General features: G+C 41.5%; 1 protein-coding gene across 3 annotated transcripts in view; it reads right to left on the bottom strand.

Annotated features, from left to right (window-relative positions):
• Window positions 1-20466, bottom strand: part of LMBRD1 (LMBR1 domain containing 1) — a 273786-nt gene that overhangs the window by 153420 nt on the left and 99900 nt on the right. For all 3 annotated transcript variants that reach the window (XM_067562532.1, XM_067562530.1, XM_067562531.1), the window contains exon 7: window positions 11082-11155. In XM_067562532.1, the coding sequence (XP_067418633.1) occupies window positions 11082-11155 (74 nt within the window). The remainder of the gene's footprint in view (window positions 1-11081; window positions 11156-20466) is intronic.

Raw genomic sequence — 20466 nt, forward strand, 5'->3', positions numbered from 1 at the left:
ATGAAACCTGGTACGCCTGACAAACTTGTTCAGGCGACAGAGGTCCAGAATTGGCCTCAGGGCCCCCTTCGCCTTGGGGATTAAGAAGTACCGGGAGTAGAATCCCTTTCCCCGATCCTGTGGAGGAACCTCTTCTATTGCACCGAGCGTGAGGAGGGAGTTGACCTCTTGTATGAGGAGTTGGTCATGAGAGGGGTCCCTGAAAAGGGACTGGGTAGGGGGAGAGTTGGGGGGAAAGGCCATAAGCTGTAAGAATAGCCCTTGCGGACTATGCCAAGGACCCATTGGTCGGTGGTGATGGCTTCCCCATTTGGCGTGGTATAGCCGAAGCCTGTGGGAGAACATTTTGGAAATATCCAGTGGGAAGGAAGGAGTGCCACGCTCGTGCATCCCGTCAAAACCTCTTATGGGGTGCACTGCCCTTGTTAAGGTCTTGCTGTGACCCCGGAGAGGGTCCCTGCCGGTCGCAGCGGTTGGGCACCTGGTATCTGTCCCTACCCCCCTGGGCTGAGTGGTTCTGGGGGGCACCCTCAGTGGAGGTTGCGGCTGTCTCTGTGCCTGAGGCCGGGTCTGGCGCCTTAAGGCCTGAGGTGTATGTAGCCCGAGGGATCTCAGGGTGGCCCGTGAGTCCTTTAAAGCATTTAGCTTTTCGTCGGTCCTCTCAGAGAAGAGGCCGGTGTAGTCAAAGGGGAGGTCCTGAATAGATTGTTGGACCTCCTGAGACAGACCAGAGGCTTGGAGCCAGGAGCAGCGGCGCATGACAATGGCCGAAGCGATCGCCCTGCTGGCTGCATCCGCTGCATCACTGGCTGACTGGAGTGTCGCCTTAGCCACCGCGACACAGTGGCAAAGTCTGCGGCCTGGTCCGGGGGCAACCCCGAGGAGAACCTCTGTAGCGAGGACCAGAGGTTCAAATTGTACTTCCCCATGAGGGCCTGATGGTTTGCTACCCTCAGCTGTAGGGCTGCAGTGGAGTACATCTTGCAGCCAAAAATGTCCAGCTTCTTGCTGTCCTTGTCTTTAGGGGTGTTGCCCTGGCCACCCTGGCGGTCCCGCTGGTTCACTGCATCCACTACAAGCGAACCTGGTGCGGGATGAGTATATAAAAATTCAAACCCCTCCTTCGAACATAGTATTTTCGCTCAGCACCCTTCGAGGTGGGGGCCACTGAGGAGGGGGTTTGCCAGAGGGTTTTTGCAATTTTCATAACCCTCTCATGAACAGGCAGGGCCAGGCATGATGGGCCTGCTGCCTCCGAGACCCCAAAGAGGGGGTCCTCCTCCTCCGACAGCTCCTTAATCTCTAGGCCGAGATTATCAGCCACTCTCCTCAGGAGGTCCTGGTGGCCCCTGAAGTCAAAGAGGGGGGCCCTAGTGTCCCTGGCCACTGCCTCATCCAGAGAGGAAGAAGATTGTGGGAGGGACCCTATGGAAGGGGCTTCTCCTGGGTCAGACCCCTCCTCGGAGGGGTGACCTTCCTGTGGGCCGGTTGGAGGGGGCATTGGTGGGGCCATCGAGGAGTGAATAGAGGTGGTCCCTTGACCCATCTGGGTACCCCACGGCCCCCAATATGGCCATTGCTAGGGGCCTTGGGGTCATGCGGGTGCAGGTGCAGGGACCTGTTGAGTCATTTCCAGTCGTCCCCCTTTGGAACCTGAGCCACTCAACCGGTGCTTATGGGCCCTGAAAGGGGAGCAGCTCCTGGAAGAGGAAGATCTTCGGTGCTGACATCTGCGGTGCCGATGAGGGGAGGAGCTGCTGGAAGAGCTGTAGCTGGCACGACCCCTTCCTCGAGACGACTTGCGACGACACTTCCCAGATCTAGATCGGGAACGATGACACCTGTGATGTCGCGACGCGGATCTGGAGCGTGACGTGTCACGCGGTGCCGAGGCGTGCGGTGCCGACGTCAAGCCCAGTGCTGAGGTGGGCAGTGCCATCGAACTCGGTGCCGAGGCAGGCGGTGCCGATAAGCTCGGTGCTGAGGCGGGCGGTGCCGGGGATCGATGTTGCGCTGGGCTCCGCACCGAAGTACCAGAGCCCATGCTCAGGTCCCTGCTCGAGGCGAAACTGTATCGCCTTCGCCTCGAGCGTTTGCCCCTGGACCGCCCTTGGTGCCGTGGTGCTCGACGACCTGGAGTTGGAGCTAGGAGGGGAGCCCGCCCTCTCTACCCTCCCTGGCCGTCTGGGGGGAGACCTCGACTCCTGTCTCCTCCACCCACCGGGGTAACCCAACGCGGGTTTACCCCAAGACACAGGTCCCGGAACCCTCGGCCGAGGGGGGGACGGAGGCGTAGGCAGGCCCATGAGGGCACGTGCCACAGCGAAAGCCTCCGGTGTCGACGGCCCTTGCAGAGGCATTCCCCCACCCGCAGGAGTCGGGGGAGGCTCTCTGCGAGGAGATGCCAATGCCCGAGTACTCTCCACGGCACGTGGCTGGGGCATCTCCTGTTGCACCCCCTGCTTTCCCGGTAGCAGAGGGAGTCCATATGTGCGGCCTTGCGCCGCTTCTTCTTCTTCGGTGCCGATGGTGCCGGTGCCGGTGGAGCGCTCCGCACCGAGACAGACACTCGATGCCGCAGGAGAACACGACGGCTCGGAGTCCGGGCGAAGCGCGGACTCCATCAGGATCGCTTTTAATCTCGCGTCCCTTTCCTTCTGGGTCCTCGGTTTGAAGGACCTACAAATTTTACATTTCTCTTTCCTGTGTAGCTCCGCGAGGCATTGGAGGCAACGGTTGTGAGGGTCACTCACAGGAAAGGACTTTGCACACACGGTGCAGGCTTTAAAGCCGGTGGAGCCAGGCATGGCTCCGCTCTAGCCCCTAAGGGCACTATTTACTTAACTACTTGCTAACTACCTAATTCAAAAACAAAAAACTCGAACAATAAAGCTAACACTACGGGATGCTACTTGCGTTTGTATGAAAGAGGCAGACGTTCCGGTAACCGTCACAGGCGGAAAGAAGGAACTGAGGGGCCGCAGGGTCGGCAGCGCCCTATGTACCACGGCATGAGCGCGGTACTCCAGGGGGCGCCGGAGCCGACCCTACGGAGCTAGCTAAGGGAAAAAAGTTCCGGGAATCTGTGCACGGGGTGCACACACACCTATACTGGAATGTATATGAGCAATCACTCGAAGAGAGAACTAAAGTACCTGATGCATGTGTGCCACATAAAAACAAACATCCTTAAACTGCATACCAATTTCTCTGGGATAGCATATTAGTTTACAAGGCCAGAGGTGACCACTGATTATCTAGTCTGACCAGGGAAGGAAGGGACAGTCTCCTAGAGTGAGCATCATGGACTTCCATTCTTATGTACCTATTGAGGTTTTGAATTCCAGGAAGGGTTTCAGACTGTCACTCTTCTTAGGCATCAGGAAATAGTGGCAATTAAAGCCTTGCCCTTAGTGCTGCTGTGAAGTATCCTTTATGAATCATTTCTTGAGAAGGGAATCCACTTATAATATTTTTGGGAGATAGATCCCAGGAGAAGAAAGGAGGAGGAGTACGGTGAGATGACCTAGTGCAGAAATGGATAAACTATCCATCGCAGATGTCGTCCAGTACCAGCCCGTGAAAGTAACCATCCAAGCACTACTGTAAGCACTACAGAAGGAAGAGAGATGAGGTCTCAGTCAGAAGAAACAAACAGATCATCTATTTTGACCTCCCGCACATCACAGGCCATTAAGTTGCACCCAGTTACTGGTTCTAGATTAGACTGAAAAAAAAAAAAAACAGTGCTCTGGGGCAGAAACTGTGTGCGCCAAAGAAAGAACGTGCACCAATGCCTAATGCCTCTGCAATGGCAGTAAATTGATTTAGTGAGATATAGCCAGATAACCTTAGAAAGCAAGCCGTATTGCAAACAGCAGAGGAGGGCGAAAAATCTTTATTTGCTCTTACTACTCCTATTGGGAGGCTAGTCCAGAAGCTTACTCCTCTGCTGGTTAGAAGCATTCTAAATTTCAAAAGGGATGAAGAACTGGAAATGTGATGCATATCTCTGTGCAGCTCTTGACAGCAATATCAAAAAACTCTATTTGGAAGCCAGTGCTGAAGTCTGTGTGGATGAGTGGAGAGGAATCCTGCTCCTGTAGAGGTCATTTGCCAGTAACAAGTTTAGGATATCGCCTCTGGCACTTCGTTCCTTAGTGTGCCAAGGAAGCATGTCTTTGAAGTTGAAAGAAATGTAGCAGAACCACCTTTGTGTTAGCAAAGGAGAGGACTGAGAATACTAAGGATGAGGTAATGGCTCAGATCCTCAAAGGGATGCTTTTCTATTTTTCACTGGGACTCAGGTGTGCGCTCAGATGATCTCAGCCAGGAGTACCACCTAAAAGACATTCCTATTACTAATGTTTTTGTACTAGTGCCTGAGGACACTAAAGTAACCTACACTACAACTAAAAGCTAACTATTTACAAGGAAAGATTAAGCTAGATGAAGGGAAAGTCTAGCTCGAGGAACCAAAGGCGAGTTCAATTTACTTTCTGTGGCAGCAGTGAAAACATGGGGGGGTGCATGCCTTTACATTCAATGCAGAGTTAAGGTTGCTTGGTGACATGTTATCCCTTTGCACAACACTGAGTTGAGCAAAAAACTCAAACTACGGAAAACCAAGCAATGCATAATTAAGGTTGCCCATGAAACCTTAACTCTCCCTTCCTTTAAAAATGCCCCAATATACCCCATTAACATACATAGCTTTGTTCTGCCAACTCCACATTTGCTGAAATGTACAAACTCTTCACCTCCTTTTACAATTCATTCAGTCTCACCTATAGTCTTCCATCTAACACTATTAAAGGACAAAATAGGAGGGGAAAAACTGTTCACATCACCTTCAAGCAATGCCTCTAGTCTCTTCAAGCAATGCCTTACTATGCACACACTGGCTCTTGGCACTATAAGATTCAAGAGGTTCCAGATCCCAGTGTACACTTCACACACTTAGCCAATTCTCCAGAAAGAATACGACTTGAGTACAATTAAAGAACTACCTCACAGCCTTGTAAAACATCCTTACACTTACTGACAGGATACCACCTCAACCTACACTTCAACTTAACTATCATTAAGGCATTAGAATCCCCTCATATTCCACTTCTATGCTGACAACATCATTTGAAATAAAAGCCCTATGCCCTCATACTGACAACCTACACAGTTCTATACTAAAGGTACACATGCAGCTCTTCCTCTTGCTCACACAAGAAGATACAAAACATAGATCTTGTATCTCAGTCACAGCTCTGACACCCGCCTCAGTGATTTGAAGGTATGTGTAAAGTACTCTAACATCTTTACCAAGAAGGTCCAAACACTGCCTCCACATTTAGTGTAGGTACACTTAACACACTAACTGCACCCGGAATGAATGCAAATACCCCTTGGCTACTGCCAACTCCAGAGGAACAGAAGAAAGGTGGGGTGGGAAATCCCTTTTCCCCTTTAAGTCCTGTAAATATGCACCACAAACTGCATACAAACCGGATCAGCCAGTAGTCAGCAATCCCCATGTCATGGTGTATTCCTTGTGCTCATGCAAAACCTCTGCAACCTAGTGATCTAGAAACCAGAATTCACATAACTGGCACCTATTACTGAATATATATTTATTTTCCCCCCAGCAGTCAAGATTCCTGTGCTATCAAGTGCCAAGTCTCCCAGTAGCGTGTTTTTGGAAACACCACAATTAACTGCCTCAAGATCAGGAAGTAGCCATTTGACCCTCCTAAGGTTTAGTAAAATAAAGATTTTCAAACAACCAATCCAAGGCTTACCTCCCACCTGTCCTCATTGCTCAGCACCTCTCCCGGTCCCCATCACATGCACCTCCCTGCCCATCTTTGGTTCCTCCCCACTCGATATAACAAAAATTTTGATTAGACTATTCTTCTGTGTAAGCCTCCCCATAAAATACACACCACCTTATATTTAACAGACAACTTGCAGCAAGCAACCTAAGTTACTTACACACACAGGTGTGCAAAGGTTCAGACTAGAAATCTCAGTGGCAGGATGTTCACCTGGGGTCATGGCATGACCACATTCCCTCAAACTACCCAGGCAAGCATGAAGTGACTGCATAAAAACTTTCTCATGGTTTCTCTCTCTATTGCTGCATGGCACTGTAATCGTCCCAGACAGCACATCTACAGAGGCAGAGAAGTGAACACATTCTTAGATACCATTCACAATTTAAGTCCCCCAAAGAATTAGTGGGTGTCATGCATCACATGGAGGTTAGAAAAACACATTCACCTATGGGCAGGTTAATCCATAATTGTCCATAAAAGGGTGTCTTGAATCTTTAAGTACATAGTAACTGCCACTATTTTTTTTTTTTTTTTAAACTAACTAAAAGAAGGCCCTCTAATTTGACCCAACACAATTGCCATGTTGTTAAAACGGTGAAAAATTCCAGCAGTGCCACTGCTACTGCTCTCCTTGACTGAGGGAGAACATTAGGTTCACAGAAATAGAATAGTGCCAAACAAAGTCCCTGAGGGCTAATCTTGGTAATAAATTGGAGTAAAACCACCTAAATTTTCTCATCTGCCTTTAGTTCATTATTGTCAATATTCCCAAATAAGCATAAATTAAATCATGAAAAGTTACATAGTATTCTATTGATATACTAAGTATTAGAAGGGTAGTTTGTAGAGGCAGTGTTAATTGACTGCTGGCTGAAATGTAGATATTACATGCCAACAAACCTTTAAAATCCACCACAGAAATCTGGAAAAAAGTTATCTGATTCAGGTTGACAATCAAGCTGCAGGACTGAAATCCACACACAAAAATTTGAAGATACTCAAATTAATTTGCAAATTGTTAAATAGCTAAAAAAAGCTAATTCTTACATCATGAAGGTGAGAGACCAGGGTTTCATTAGTGGGCAAGTACTGACAAAAAAGGATCAATATTCCTTGTTTAGTATCTTCTTTGCATTGGGCTAACTACCACTTGTGACACATATGATGAACCTGAGTATATACAAATACTTTTATCCACTTTATAAATGTTTTCTATTTCTGGTGAAGCAAGGGTTGTATGCTGGCTCATTAAGGAGAATTACTGAGTTCTGTCCAGGAACTAAAACCCGTGGGAGCCTGCCGACTGCTAAACAAGTATCACCCCCTGGATGACTTGCATATACTAATTCAGAATAGGTTCAAGGGACCCAGGAGACAAAGGAGCAGCTTGGCGTATAAAAGACTAATGTGAATTAATGGGGAGCAGAAAAGAGGCCTCGTTCTGATTTAATGAAATGACATGAGCCTTTAACCCAAGGACAAAATCTTACACTGAGGGTTTGAAGGACAAGAACTTGCCAGGGTCTCCACAGGAAAGATGAGGGACCTCTGATAAGTTTGTGTTTAGACCTTTTATTGATATGTTTTCTTTAAGGTTTTTTTTCCTTAAATAAATGTACTTTGCTTTGTGGAAGCTTTTTTCCTTTGTCTTTCTGTACCCTTGGGTGTATAGTGCATCCATCAGTTTCTGCCATTTATTTCAGTCTTGTGCTGGTCTGTTTCACTTGCCATGGAAGTTGCGTTGGTGACGTCTCTCAAGCGTGTTCTAAATATCTATTGTTGTCTTCTTTTACTATGTTTGATGCTTTAGATTGTTTGTTCTACTTAGAATTTCTGATGTTGCAAGCAACTATTTCCAATGAACTCTGAAGATCTTCCACAGGCATTTACTTAGGAATGAGTTCATCTTATCAATTTCTATTGTAGATTTCCATGACACTGCTCCAGTGGTCTAGTCAATGGCAAACCAGCATCCAGTCAGGTCCACACTAAAAAGTGAGGTTGACCCAGCTACTTCATTCAGAGATGTGAAAAATCCACACCACTGAGCGATGTAGTTAAGCTGACCTACCAAACCCCAGTGTAGACAGAAAAATTCTTCCATTGACCTCGCTACCATCTCTCGGGAAGGTGGATTAACTGAAGAAACAAGAGAATCTTTCCATTGCTGTAATGAGTGTCTTCACTGAAGTGCTACAGAAGCACAGCTGCAGTGATGCCACTGCAGCATTTCTAGTGAAGACATAGCCTCAGTGTAGATGGGAAAAAAAATACTTCAGGAGCTGAGCCAGGTCAGACCTGCTAAGATAGTCGCAATGAAGTGCAGGGGGATAGAGCCTATAATTGTAGTCTTGAGGGAGAAACAGTTCCTTGTTCAGAGACAGCTCGCTTGCAAGAGGCCTAAGCCTAGGAGGCCATACCTTGAGCACACCACGAAGGGGGTCATTGTTATTGATACTACTGAAAAAGTAACAAGATTTTAAATATTAAGCAATATGGAACAACAAGGTATGGTACTGGGTAGGAAAAAAATTATTTTATTGTTAGCCAGAAAGCCAAATATTACAAACATTAAAAAAATGCAAATCTCCGCATGACACTCGAAACATTTTAGTGCCACTGTACAACAGCCCTATGCCCATAATTAGAATCTGTCAAAAAGAACCATTTAATAATTTTCTTGACTCATTTGTTATGCCAGGAGTTAATACTCCAAATTAAGAATTCTTGCTCTTCAGCTCTAATGTTTTCCCCTTTCTCCTGCAGACAGAAGCAGCTCCAAAACAGCTTTACTGACTTATGGCCTTTCAGAGAAAAAGTCTGTTAGTTTTAAACAGAGGAGCTGCCTTGAGTGGATCTTGGCTGACAGCACTTCACTAGTGAAGGGATGTGGGGACAGCAGATATATGTCAAAGCTGGGCACTGAGGGAGGTTGGGAGTGGAAAAAGCATCTTAATGATGTGGGTGGGGAAAAGTTAGTAAACCGTGCATAGAGGGAAGGGGGAAAAAAAGAGGGTCTTTAAGAGGGGAAGGAGAAAAAAATACTGAACAAAATCAGTTCATTAAAAATGTATCCAACTTATTATCATTTATCAAATTATTATTTACAAATTACATGACATTAGAAAATTTTGTCTGGTTAATGGCTGATCTAATGGTAAACCAGCACATCACTAGTTACCAGAATAATTACAAACATTGCAGCTTTGCTTTGTAATCAATTGCTAGGCTTTACAATTTGGTTGCATAGATGTAGCCCAATCATGGTCTTGATGGGGTTTGCAAGTTTTGCAAAAAAAACTTTCATCAGGACAAATGAGAGTGAGCTGATGACTACAACAGTAGTACAAATAGAAGATTAACGCCTAGGATGAATATAACTTACAAAACAGAAAAAGGAATGAGAACTGGAAAGGTACATCTCAAATTGTTTTATGGCACTACATAAAATACACAAATATCAACTTAAATTACAAAGGTTAATAGCTTTTCTAAATGGTAAGGAATTTTAAACCTAAATATGGTATCCAGCAATATGCAAGGACTTCTTAGGAGAAATAAGAAGCTCATTACTGTAACCATTTTTTAATAAAGGAGGTGAGTTTTCCTTTCTGCATTAATCAATGAGAAACTTACTATTGGTCTAGAGCAGTGGTTCTCAAACTTATTTGATTGCACCCCCCACTTTCTTTGTGTCTCTAGTAGTTTATGTCCCCTCACCACCACCACCACGTGTGCATATACTGATAAAAAGATCAACATGCAATTCTCACTAAATATTAAAAACAGTAAGGTATTGATTCAAATATAGCCATTTAAGTATAAAGGCATGTAAATTTTAAGTGAGCTACGGTTTACTTGCATTACACAGTTGTTACTAGTGTGATGGGTGCACCTGTTTTTCGGAGCTGAGCAATTTCATCATGGGTTGCATGCTTGAGACAGCTATCTGGAAATCCTCTTCCACCTTCAATTAAGTGTGCACACTGTGTCATAGCAAACAGATTAACATACAGATGGCAACGACTTTGTATAATGCTATGCAAGTTTAACAGAAATCTGTCAAAATGCATAGCGCTATCTGAGGGCCTTATATGTCTGGAGGAATCAGCTTTGCTAGTTATTCATTGCTGTGGGTAAAATGTGCACACTAAGGTTTCCCCCCCCCCCCTCAAAAGTTCTCATGTCCCCTGACCAAAAATACATTCCACAGCTCCCCAGGGGGGTCTGCCCCCAGTCTGAGAGCCTCTGTCTAAAGGAATCAACATTGTTGTAGGCTATAAAAAGGTGTATTTAATGAATTAATTACAAAATGCACTAAACAGTGTTGTATTCCTACCAAGAGAGGGCTATAGTCAAGAAGATGTTTAAGAGATCAATACTTGGCTTATGTACGCCTGTAAGAGTAATCTTATGTATGTTTTACTGCTATTGCCAGCATTTGAAATGTGTGTCACAACTGCAGCAGCAACTCCCTCATAAAACTACTGAAAACTGAAGGGGATGTCACACAAAACACTTTACCTTCTCTAATGTTTGATTTCATAGTTGGAAGTGTGAACTAAGGAATTTCTCTGATATGCAGAAGAAACAGATCATCTTGATTTATATTACTCATGAAAACAACTCACTCCATTTGCAATACCACTACAACCATAAAAAGGTGCATTTCTTTGCATTGACAGCCACATCTTATACGTCTCTAGCACAGATACTTTAATAATAGCTTCCAAGAGTGTCAGGAATTATTCTGGAAGACTCAACTGTGGCTAAAATATGCAGAAAAATTTTAAGTTTCCTCCCCGCTGCATGGGGAAAGAGGTGAAAATGCCTAGTGAGTGCATTGAGGGGAAAAAAAAGCAGGTTAGCGGCCTTAAGAGGTTATTCTGATTTTCAGGAACCCATCCCTGGATGTCTCTCTAGGAGGAAAGCAATCAGCCATATCTTATCTGAATATTATAGAAAAAGGCTTAGAAGTGTATTACAAGCACTTAAAGAGTTATCCTTGTCTCACTTTCAGTGTAAGTTTAACTATGTTGTCTGATAATTCTGTACTAATGATCTTCAACTACAATGTTTAGGAGCTTGGTAACAAGCAGCTCCTTTTATTACCCCTTAGTATCTTCCAGCTTTGCCTTTAATATGAAAGTATTTCCACCCAAGACTAATTTGTGGTGAGAACTGCAAATCAATATCAACAAAATAGTAATACAAGGCAGAATTAAAGGTGGATGTAGGGGGATGGAGACTTACTGTGTAGGTGACAGCAGCCAACATTCCAATCAAGGTCAAGGAGCTAATGGAAAATGATAGGGCAGCCAAACCATCTGCAATATAGAAGTAGAGAAAATCCTGCTGAACATTTATATAAATGTACAAGACATGTCCCTCAACAGAGAATGGATTGTTTCCCTGAAGTTTAAAAAACAAAACAAAACTCTTAGTTAAATTAGATTGGCTAACATTTTAAATCACACCACAACAATTAGTTAAAAAACAGTAATATTATGTTGGTTTTTTAATTACCAATAATGCCAATCCAAGTAAAGTATATGAAAAAGTCATAGTATACATAAGACATGGGAGAAATCAGGACAATTTGAAAGTTTAAAAAAATGAGTGATCAAGTCTGGCATTATTGGCAAAGGGGAAATGGGGGTTGACACGTCGCTAGACTATAAAGAAGTAAATAGAGCATGGAGATTAAACCATGAAGTTCTTTAAAGATGAGGAAGTTGTGCTTGATGTCCTAAACAGGGGAAATCAATGGAAGGGTCTGAAGAGGGGGTGATGTGGTCGAAGTGACAAAATGATCTTTACATCATGACATTTTAAATGGATAAGCAAGACAAGACTGCATTTGTCAAGGCTGGAGAGATCTATATAAAGGGGAGTTAATTTGAGACTGTATGTTAGAAAAAATCTTGATAATTTTGAATTAGTAATTTATGTTCTTATGGGAAAGACTAATGTGTCATTTTCTTTTAAAATACATACCAATTAGGGTATAGCAACCTTGTACTCAGATAAGAGTCATTCAATAAGTCCATGCCCACATCATAATCAATTACATTCTTATTTTCAATTCCTATCACCATTTTGAACAGAGCCAGTACAAACAGAAGTCTCACTTCTTTTTCTTCAATGAAGAAGAGTTGGCAGTCATTTTACTTGAACATGCCCCTTCAAAAATTTGAATCAATCTACAAAACTGAGACCCGTTATTTCATCTGCCATATAAAAATATTTTTCTAGTAAAGGTAAAAAATGCACAAGTTAAGTGAGGAAAGAGTATCTTACTCCACAGTCTCTAGAAGTTAAGTCTTTTATCAGTTACCTTCATACACACATCTAAGGGGCATACTCAGTATGAGCATTACTTTAGCTTTATTACCAGCACTATGTACATTACCTCAAGTGGCCATCACCATCTAGGTTTAAATATACTCATGCTACGTGTACGCTGGAAAACAAACTGCAATTCAGTATTCCTTCCTATGAAAAACAGGATTTCTGTTTCATAAGTATCGAAGTTAATTTCTGTTGTATAGTTGTCTTATGATTATTTTTCTCTTTTTTGATTTTTTTTTTAATCATAAACCTATTGTATCAATTCCACAACAGAATGCATGTTTGGCCAAGAAGATGTACTAAACCATAAGGTTCTAAACAGATCAGGAACTGGTGCAGTTCAATTATCTTCCAATGCTGAGCAATGGAGTATTAATACAAAAAAGTATTAATAAATTATAAAAAACTGATAGCTGACCAGAAACTCATCTGGCAAAGGCAGAGAAAAACTGCTGAAATAAGTACATCCATACAACTGGGTGAAGTGGGGGAAAGGGAAATTGGAGACCCAATCAAGGTCAATGCCCCCTAGACCTAGAATTATGCAAGAGATTCTTCTTCTATTCTGCAGGCACCAGGACCCATGTGGTCCCACCCTCTCCCCAGCCATTTGAGCTAGGAACTAAAGAAATTACTAGAGGAACCAGCCAGAAACTGAGTCACCTGGAGCAGACAAAAGTAACTGAACGCAGGAGCCTGCAGACTCAGATGGTGTCATCTGCATCCAATTAGTTTTTGAAAGCTTTTACAATAGACATCTTCCCCTCTGATGATTGGTTATTTGTTTCCCCCAGTCTCTTTACTCCAATCTCACTCCACCCACCCTCTGTGCTCCTTTCTTCCCCCCCCCCCCATAATCTCTTCCCTTTAATGCCCCCTACCTCCGTTTCCCTTTTCAAATAAACGCCAAAGCTCCAGAGAAAAGCCAACAAAAAAGTTAAATAACTAACAGTTTAAAAACCAACATATAGGTTAAATCCCTTTCCTCCCTCCCTTTATCTTGTGATGCCCATGTAGCAGGCTGAAATTCTTTCCATTTGCACCTCAGGAGTGTGACCTTCCTGATGTAGACTTGGCTACAGTTATCCACATCTACCAACTCAAAAATGAGACTAGTGTCTGAGGAGTAGGTGGGACTATATCTTGAGATCATCCAGAAGATGAAATTTTAATAAAGCAGCACCCACAGTCTGCACTTAATTGCAAGTTATGTAGATGGCATGTTACTGTTACTCCACAATAGGAACTGGTGGATTATCAGCCTCTGGATTGAGTTGAAGTTATTGGTTTTGAACTAGAGGCTTAAGGTGTTTTAAGAACCTCGTTTTCTGACAGATTGCAACTGAAGTGGGCATGGTGAAAGAGGCAATCGGATGCCATGCTTTCTCCAAGACAGCAGCCTCATATTTTAAAGGGAAGGGAGGTTTCTGGCAGGGTATTCTTTGGGAGGGTTCTTCAGCTTTGGATTTCTGCTTCCCCTCTTGGTCCTTTGAAGCCTAACAGTGTTTTCTATGAATGGTGAAAAGCTCACCTTTCTTTCTGCTACCTGGAGAGCGGGGTGCATTGACTAGTATGGGGCAAGAGGCTGGATTATTTTGTGGACAAACATTACATGGATTTTGTTGATTTTATTATTTATAGTGTATTTTTGGTTTTTTTTAAGTACAATAAATGTGAATTGCAAGAATTTTGGATTATGCTTCCATTTTTACCATGTTATTATGACAGCTTTCAACTCAGTTATTTACATTAATTAAATCTTTTAATATAGACTGCATTTGTATATTAACTAGACAAAGCAAGCAAGTTATTGGCAATATAGGAAAATATTTTGGGTAAGAGAGATTTAAAATAAGACCTACCATTTATGGTAAAATTACACAAACTGAACGTGACATTTACAAATCTGATTTAACAGGACCTTCTATAAAACAAGGGAAATATGCGACATTTTTCTAAACAAATAATGCGCTATGCCGCTGAGGCCCGGTCTACATTTACCTGGAAATTCGACGGCAGTCACGCAAGTTATTCTGCATAGCTTGTGTAACTCCTGTCAACTTTGTAACTCCCCTTCTACACAGCATCTTCACTGCACTCCGCCGATGTAGTGTTATGCCACTTGAGGGGGTGGCTTTAATGCGTTGACTTCCGGATCGATCTGACTGTGGCGAATTTGCCACTGTCAGTGAAGACATACCCTGATCATTCCGTGTCAAGTCAAGCAGCAATACAACCACTATCAAAACCTCTTTTCAGCTTGTCAGTCTTATTTCTCTGGTATATAAAAGTTGCATGTAATTTGAAGTACTCAGTTTTAGTTAAACAAGGTTAGTTGCTTTTTTTTTTTTTTTAAATATACTAGTAACAGTTACACACTTAAATTTACAGTACTAGCTCAGCTGCATCTGTTGTCAGCAACAGGTAGATTAGCACAGGAAGATTAAGTTTTTATTGAACTGAGATCTAAGTCAACTGTTCAGGGTCACAGGACATGTGTAGTGGAAAAAGGAATTGGACTCAAATTTCTCACATCCCAATCTACTGCCTTTACCAGGAAACCACTGTGCAAGTTACACAATAGAAAGATTCATTGTCCATGCATTGCCAACACATTTTAGTGCTGCCAATGGCCTAACAGCTCCTTTGAAACAGACAGCCATTCCTAAACCTGAAATGCCATGAACTAGATCATAAAATAAAGGTTACCTCTCATCTAACTAATACAACTAATATGGTAGACACTAGCAGCAACATAGTGCAAGAGAGTTTTTTTAAATCCCTCACTTCAGTTAATTTTCAAAGTAAAGGACCTGATAAAAAACATTTGCTTACATAAGAGACAAGAGTAAGGGAATACAGAAGAATTGAGGTTGTTTTGGGGTTCCACCCTCTCCCCCCCCCCTTTTTTTTTTTTTAAAGGCACAACATTTCTTGAGTGTATTTTTGCTCTCTGATAAAGGACTTCAAATAAAGAACCAGCCCTTAAAAACACAATTAGCAAAGAAACCCCAAACAAATGGCAAAGTGTGGGAGGGGAAGATCTTAGTTGCACACCCACCACACCAGAGAAGGAACAAGTATGTTTCCCCCACTTCCCCATGCAGCAGCTATGGAGACTTAGAACCAGGCTCAGAAACAGCCTAACTGCCTCCACAACTTTTTGACTGGAATAAACTACAATGTAATCTCATAAAAATTAAGAAGGGGCACCTAACTAGAGCCCACCCTGATGTTGTATTCCCTGTCCTTAATGTGATTTTATTGGAATAAGTTAAGTTTCCTATTTTTTGCTTATCAGTCAAAATTGATCCAAGAACCTACACTACTGTCCAAATGGGGAGTGGGGAAGGGATGTAGAGGATGACACGGATACAGAAACATCCCAAAGCTGACAAACACACAAACCCTAGAAGAAGAATAAGCAAATGAGAAATATCAAATTAGAGAGGCCACAATGGTAAAATGATGTACTAACTAAAGATTTTGTCTGACCATAAAACAGGTGCAATTTCTTCTTCCCTTTACTGAAAGATGACCATTACTTGTCTGTGGACAAGACAAAAAAAGTACAGAATGAAGAATACACATAGCAAATTGAGAAGGCAGCAAAACATCTCATTTTCTGTACTAACAAGTAATTGCCAAAATGGAAAAGCAACTGTAAGATACAGAAAACAGAAGACAAAGAAACTGAAAAGTTATTTTCCAGGAAGCAAAGACTCACATCCCAAAGCCATTGAGACATAGGTCCCAGCTTCATGAGTTTAAACCCAGAATGCGAGTGAGACTCATTATACCAAAAAGACAAGAACTGAATTTTTTAACCCCAAAATACAGTTCAGCTTCGAACTTTGAGGTAGGATTTTCACATTTCCTGCATTGAGAATATTTTAAGTGAAGCATTATTTATTTAGATTTATCCAATAAAAAAATGTAGCAGCCTTCAGTCTGACAACAGGCTATGATCAGAAAATATGAAGTTGGATATTTATAAAATGAAGTCACTCTAATAGCTATCTATAAACTCAAAGAATAAGCCAAGTCATGGTGGGGGAGAGGCGTTGTTTGGTTTTTGTTTAAAAGGAAATGTAAACCCAGGCAAGCTTTCTTACTCTAATACGTAGGTCTATTTGTTTTCTCCTCTTACATTTATATACTGCAATGCCCCACTTCTGAGACCCTCTTTTACATGCTGGTGATATTTATAACTGCAACTAATCTTACAAAAGAACGTATTTTGAAGTATTATAAGCATGTCAAATACAATTATGGAATATATAGGTTGGCTACACTCAATAGCAGGTTATTGCTGGTGTTTTCTCTCAGAAAACAGACTAAATTTTAGGTTCTGGTTGCATTAGTTCTAACTTCATTTTTTTGAATAGGGGTGGGTAAAATAATTATCTGGAACTGGCTTCCATATTGCATCCAACTTAGAGCCCAGAGGGCTGGTCACTGGTGTCATGTTTTCTTCTTGGCATTTCCTGACAGTCAATGAAAGATGTCTTTGAACTACGTCAATTGTCCTAGACACAAGTAAATGGAATTTTTTTGCATGGGTTCCCCATCATATTTTTGTCATTCAGTGGCTCCTGTTATTTCATGCTTGCAAAGACGTACCCTTGCAAGACTTATGTGAGTAAAAAGCACTTCTCCTTGAAGTTTTAAATAAAAATTTTGCTATGGTTTTTAGTGGTTTTAAGATATCCTCATACAAAATTAATCAGACTAAGGCTTATCTATTAGACAATCTGCACCATGGTAATAAAAAAATCCATCTAGTTATATGGTGTGCCCTCTTGGTATAGTTACATCAATCGAAATTCTCACATGATGTTGGATATTGCTAGGCTGACATTTAATACTGAGCAGTGAGAAGATTCAACATTTAATTTCACCAAGAGATTTTTTTCCCTCAAGTTAATAAAACCAGAAAAGTTGTTAGCAAGATTGACTAAGGGCCATGCACCACCTACAGCTAAACATGAAAGTATTTTTTATTTAAATTAATACTAATTTGATTTTATATAAAGCTTTTTAGTGACTGAGGATTTTGGAGCAAATGTCATAGCTTAATTCATCTCTGGCTGACCACTGGCTAAATCTGGACAGAAGTAAGCCCACTTATCTGTCCTCAGCCTTGTGGAACAAATTCATTGACTTGATAAGAAAGAAAACTAACAATACCAAGCCACCTATTTCTCTAGTTGTTGATTCAGCACCTCATGTAGTGCATATAGACCCCCCATTCATATTCTGATTCCTCAATTCAGAGAGACAAATATTTGAGTGATACCTTGTTTCAATCTTTTGAGAACAGGTGCAAAAAAATGGCCAAAGCTGCGGTGCCTATGATAGATAATTTAGCGTTGGATGTGTCTAACCACCATGGACAAACATATGATAATGCTAGTGATATGGCTGGCTGTTTGTCTGCAGTCCCACCTGTCATGAGAAAACCCTACTTATATAGTATATTCCCTAAAAATTTAACTGAAGTTGTATCGACATACCTTACAGAAAATAGTTTTCCATCACGTAAATATTAACACTAGCCACAGACTGACTCTCAAAAGACTGTTAGATACGCAATGGCATAGTCATACCAATTCTACCTAGATGCTGTCAAAACAATAGCACTATTCAATAAGCATTGGAAGATGAGTCAATAAAATACAAATCAGGCCCCTGACATTCACTTATATGTTACTTCTCTTCAGAAGAGAATGCAACAATTGCAGACAGTTTTCATAGCACAAATTTTTAACATTGTGCTTAAGTAGTTCAAACAGACCAGCATCTAGACTACACTGGACATACTTCTAGGCACTGCTGTTAATTTACCACTCTCCCTGGAAACATTTGTTGTGATGTAGTCTGACCATTTTGAGGATTTTGAATTCAGTGCCAAAAAAATGTGCAGAGCAAGTTTCCATACTATCAACATCAGTTGCATCGTCCTCTTAAAAAGAGGAGTCTGAAGGGTAGAGCCAATATTTTTCCTTTTTTCAGATTCACAGATTCCAAGGCCAGTCATGATCATCAAATCTGACCTCCTGTATAACAAAAGCCACAGAAATTTTCCTGAAACAACTCCTAGAGCATTTATTTTAGAAGAAAAAAAATCCAATCTGGATTTTAAAATGGCCAGTAATGGAAATTCCACCACAACCCTTGGTAAATTGTTCCAATGGTTAATTACTTTGACCATTAAAACTGTATGCCTTATTTCCGGTCTGAATTTGTCTACCTCGAACTTCCAGTCACTGGATCGTGTTAGACCTTTCTTTGCTAGATTGAAGAGACCATTATTAAATATTTGTTCCCCATGTAGATACTTACAGATTATAATCCAGTCACTCCCTAATCTTCTCTTTAGCTTAAAGAGATTCAGCTCTTTGATGCTTTTCTCATGGTTCTTCTCTAAACCCTCTCCAATTTATCAATATCCCTTGAAATGTGGTCACCAGAATTGGAAACCATATTCCAGCAGTAATTGCATCTGTATATAACCTGTAAATATGATAGGTTATTTTACCTTTCTACTCTGACTCAAGGTTTCCTATTTATGCATCTAAGGATTGCATTTGCTCTTTCGGCCACAGTATTTCACTGAGAGCTTGTGATTAGTCACTATGACCTTCAAATCTTCATAGTCACTGCTTCCCAAGTTAGAGTCCCTCATCCTGTAAGTATAGCCTAAATTCTTTGTTCCTAGATGTTTATGTATAGTTGTATTAAAATGCCTATCAATAAAATGCAGTTAATTTACCAAGTGATCCAAATACCTCTGAATCAATAACCTCATTATTTACCACCATGCATTTTTGGTTCATCTGCCAACATTATCAGCGATGATTTTATGTTTTCTTCTAGAGTCACTGATAACAGTTTAGGGCCAAGAACCAATCCCTGTGGGACCCCATTGGAAACACACCTGTTATGTGAATTCCCCATTTACAATTACATTTGAGACCCATGAGTTAGCCAGTTTTTAATCCATGTAATGTATATAATGTTAGTTTTATATTGTTCTAGTTTTCAATCAAAATGCCATGTGGTGCCAAATCAAACCTGTTACAGAAGTTCAAATATATTACAACACATATTGTTACCTTTATCAAGCAAAGATATCACAAAATCAGCAAAATAAAGTATATCAATTTAGATACTGTCAAACTATCTTCCATAGACCCATGTTGATTTGCATTCATTAAATTACCCTCTAAGTCTTGATTAATCTGAGTCCTGTATCAATTGCTCCATTATCTCGCTGAGGGTCAATGTGGGGCTGACAGGCCTGTAATTACCCAGTTCAACCTGTTTACCCGTTTTTAAACTCGGCACAACATTAACATTCTTCCAATCTTCTGGAACTTCCACAGTTGACTGAGACATTGAAAATCAACATTAATGGTCCAGAGGGCTCCTCAGCCAGCTCTTCTGAAACTCTAGGATGCAAAATTATCTGGACCTGTTGATTTAAAAGTATCTAATTTTAGTAGCTTCTGTTTAACGTCCTTGAGAGATATTCGTGGAATGGGAAGTGTATTATAACCCTATGATGAGACTATATCTGTTACTTTCTGAAATAGAGAATGGAAATATTTATGAACACTTCTGCCCTTTCAGCATTATTGAAAGTTTCACCATTTCCATTTTATAATGGACCAATACCATTATTGGAAGGAAGCCATCAAATTTGCATTCAAACATTTGTCATAATTGACAAACTTACAGCTTGCTCACATCATGATTGGATGTTTGCAATATGAACACTTTAGAGTCTTGTTTAAACTGAGTTCACTGATGTCAATGTCATTCACAGATGTATAGCAGAAATTGCTGCAGTTTACCCTCAATACTAGGACCAAAGCTTTCTTGACCAACTCTTTCAGTTTTACTTTTTTGAACAAAATGAGTCAGATTATTGGGTAAAACTCTCCTATTTCCTTTCTGCTAGCAGCATCTCCCACAGTTGTTACATCTGAGCTGCTTCCCTCCACTTTGCTTCTAGAGACTCTTCAAAACTGCATCACTGCATGTACTGGACATGCCTTTTCCTCCCCATTGCCGCTAGTTCACTTATTCCAAAACTGTGTGTAAAACTCAGAGAAAAATATCATCATCATCCTCAAATGGCAACTCCTTAACTATATACAGCAGGCAGCTTCTTGCATAGTAATAGTCCATATAACAAGCTGATCTCTTGGCTAACAAACCATCCATGCTGGGTAGAATTGCAGCAGATGCTGTTAACGGAAACGAAATTCTCAGATAAGAA

Source organism: Emydura macquarii, unplaced genomic scaffold, assembly GCF_026122565.2.
Source record: "Emydura macquarii macquarii isolate MOO-44397 ecotype Brisbane River unplaced genomic scaffold, CSIRO-AGI_Emac_v2 contig_2437, whole genome shotgun sequence".
Classification (NCBI taxonomy): domain Eukaryota; kingdom Metazoa; phylum Chordata; order Testudines; family Chelidae; genus Emydura; species Emydura macquarii.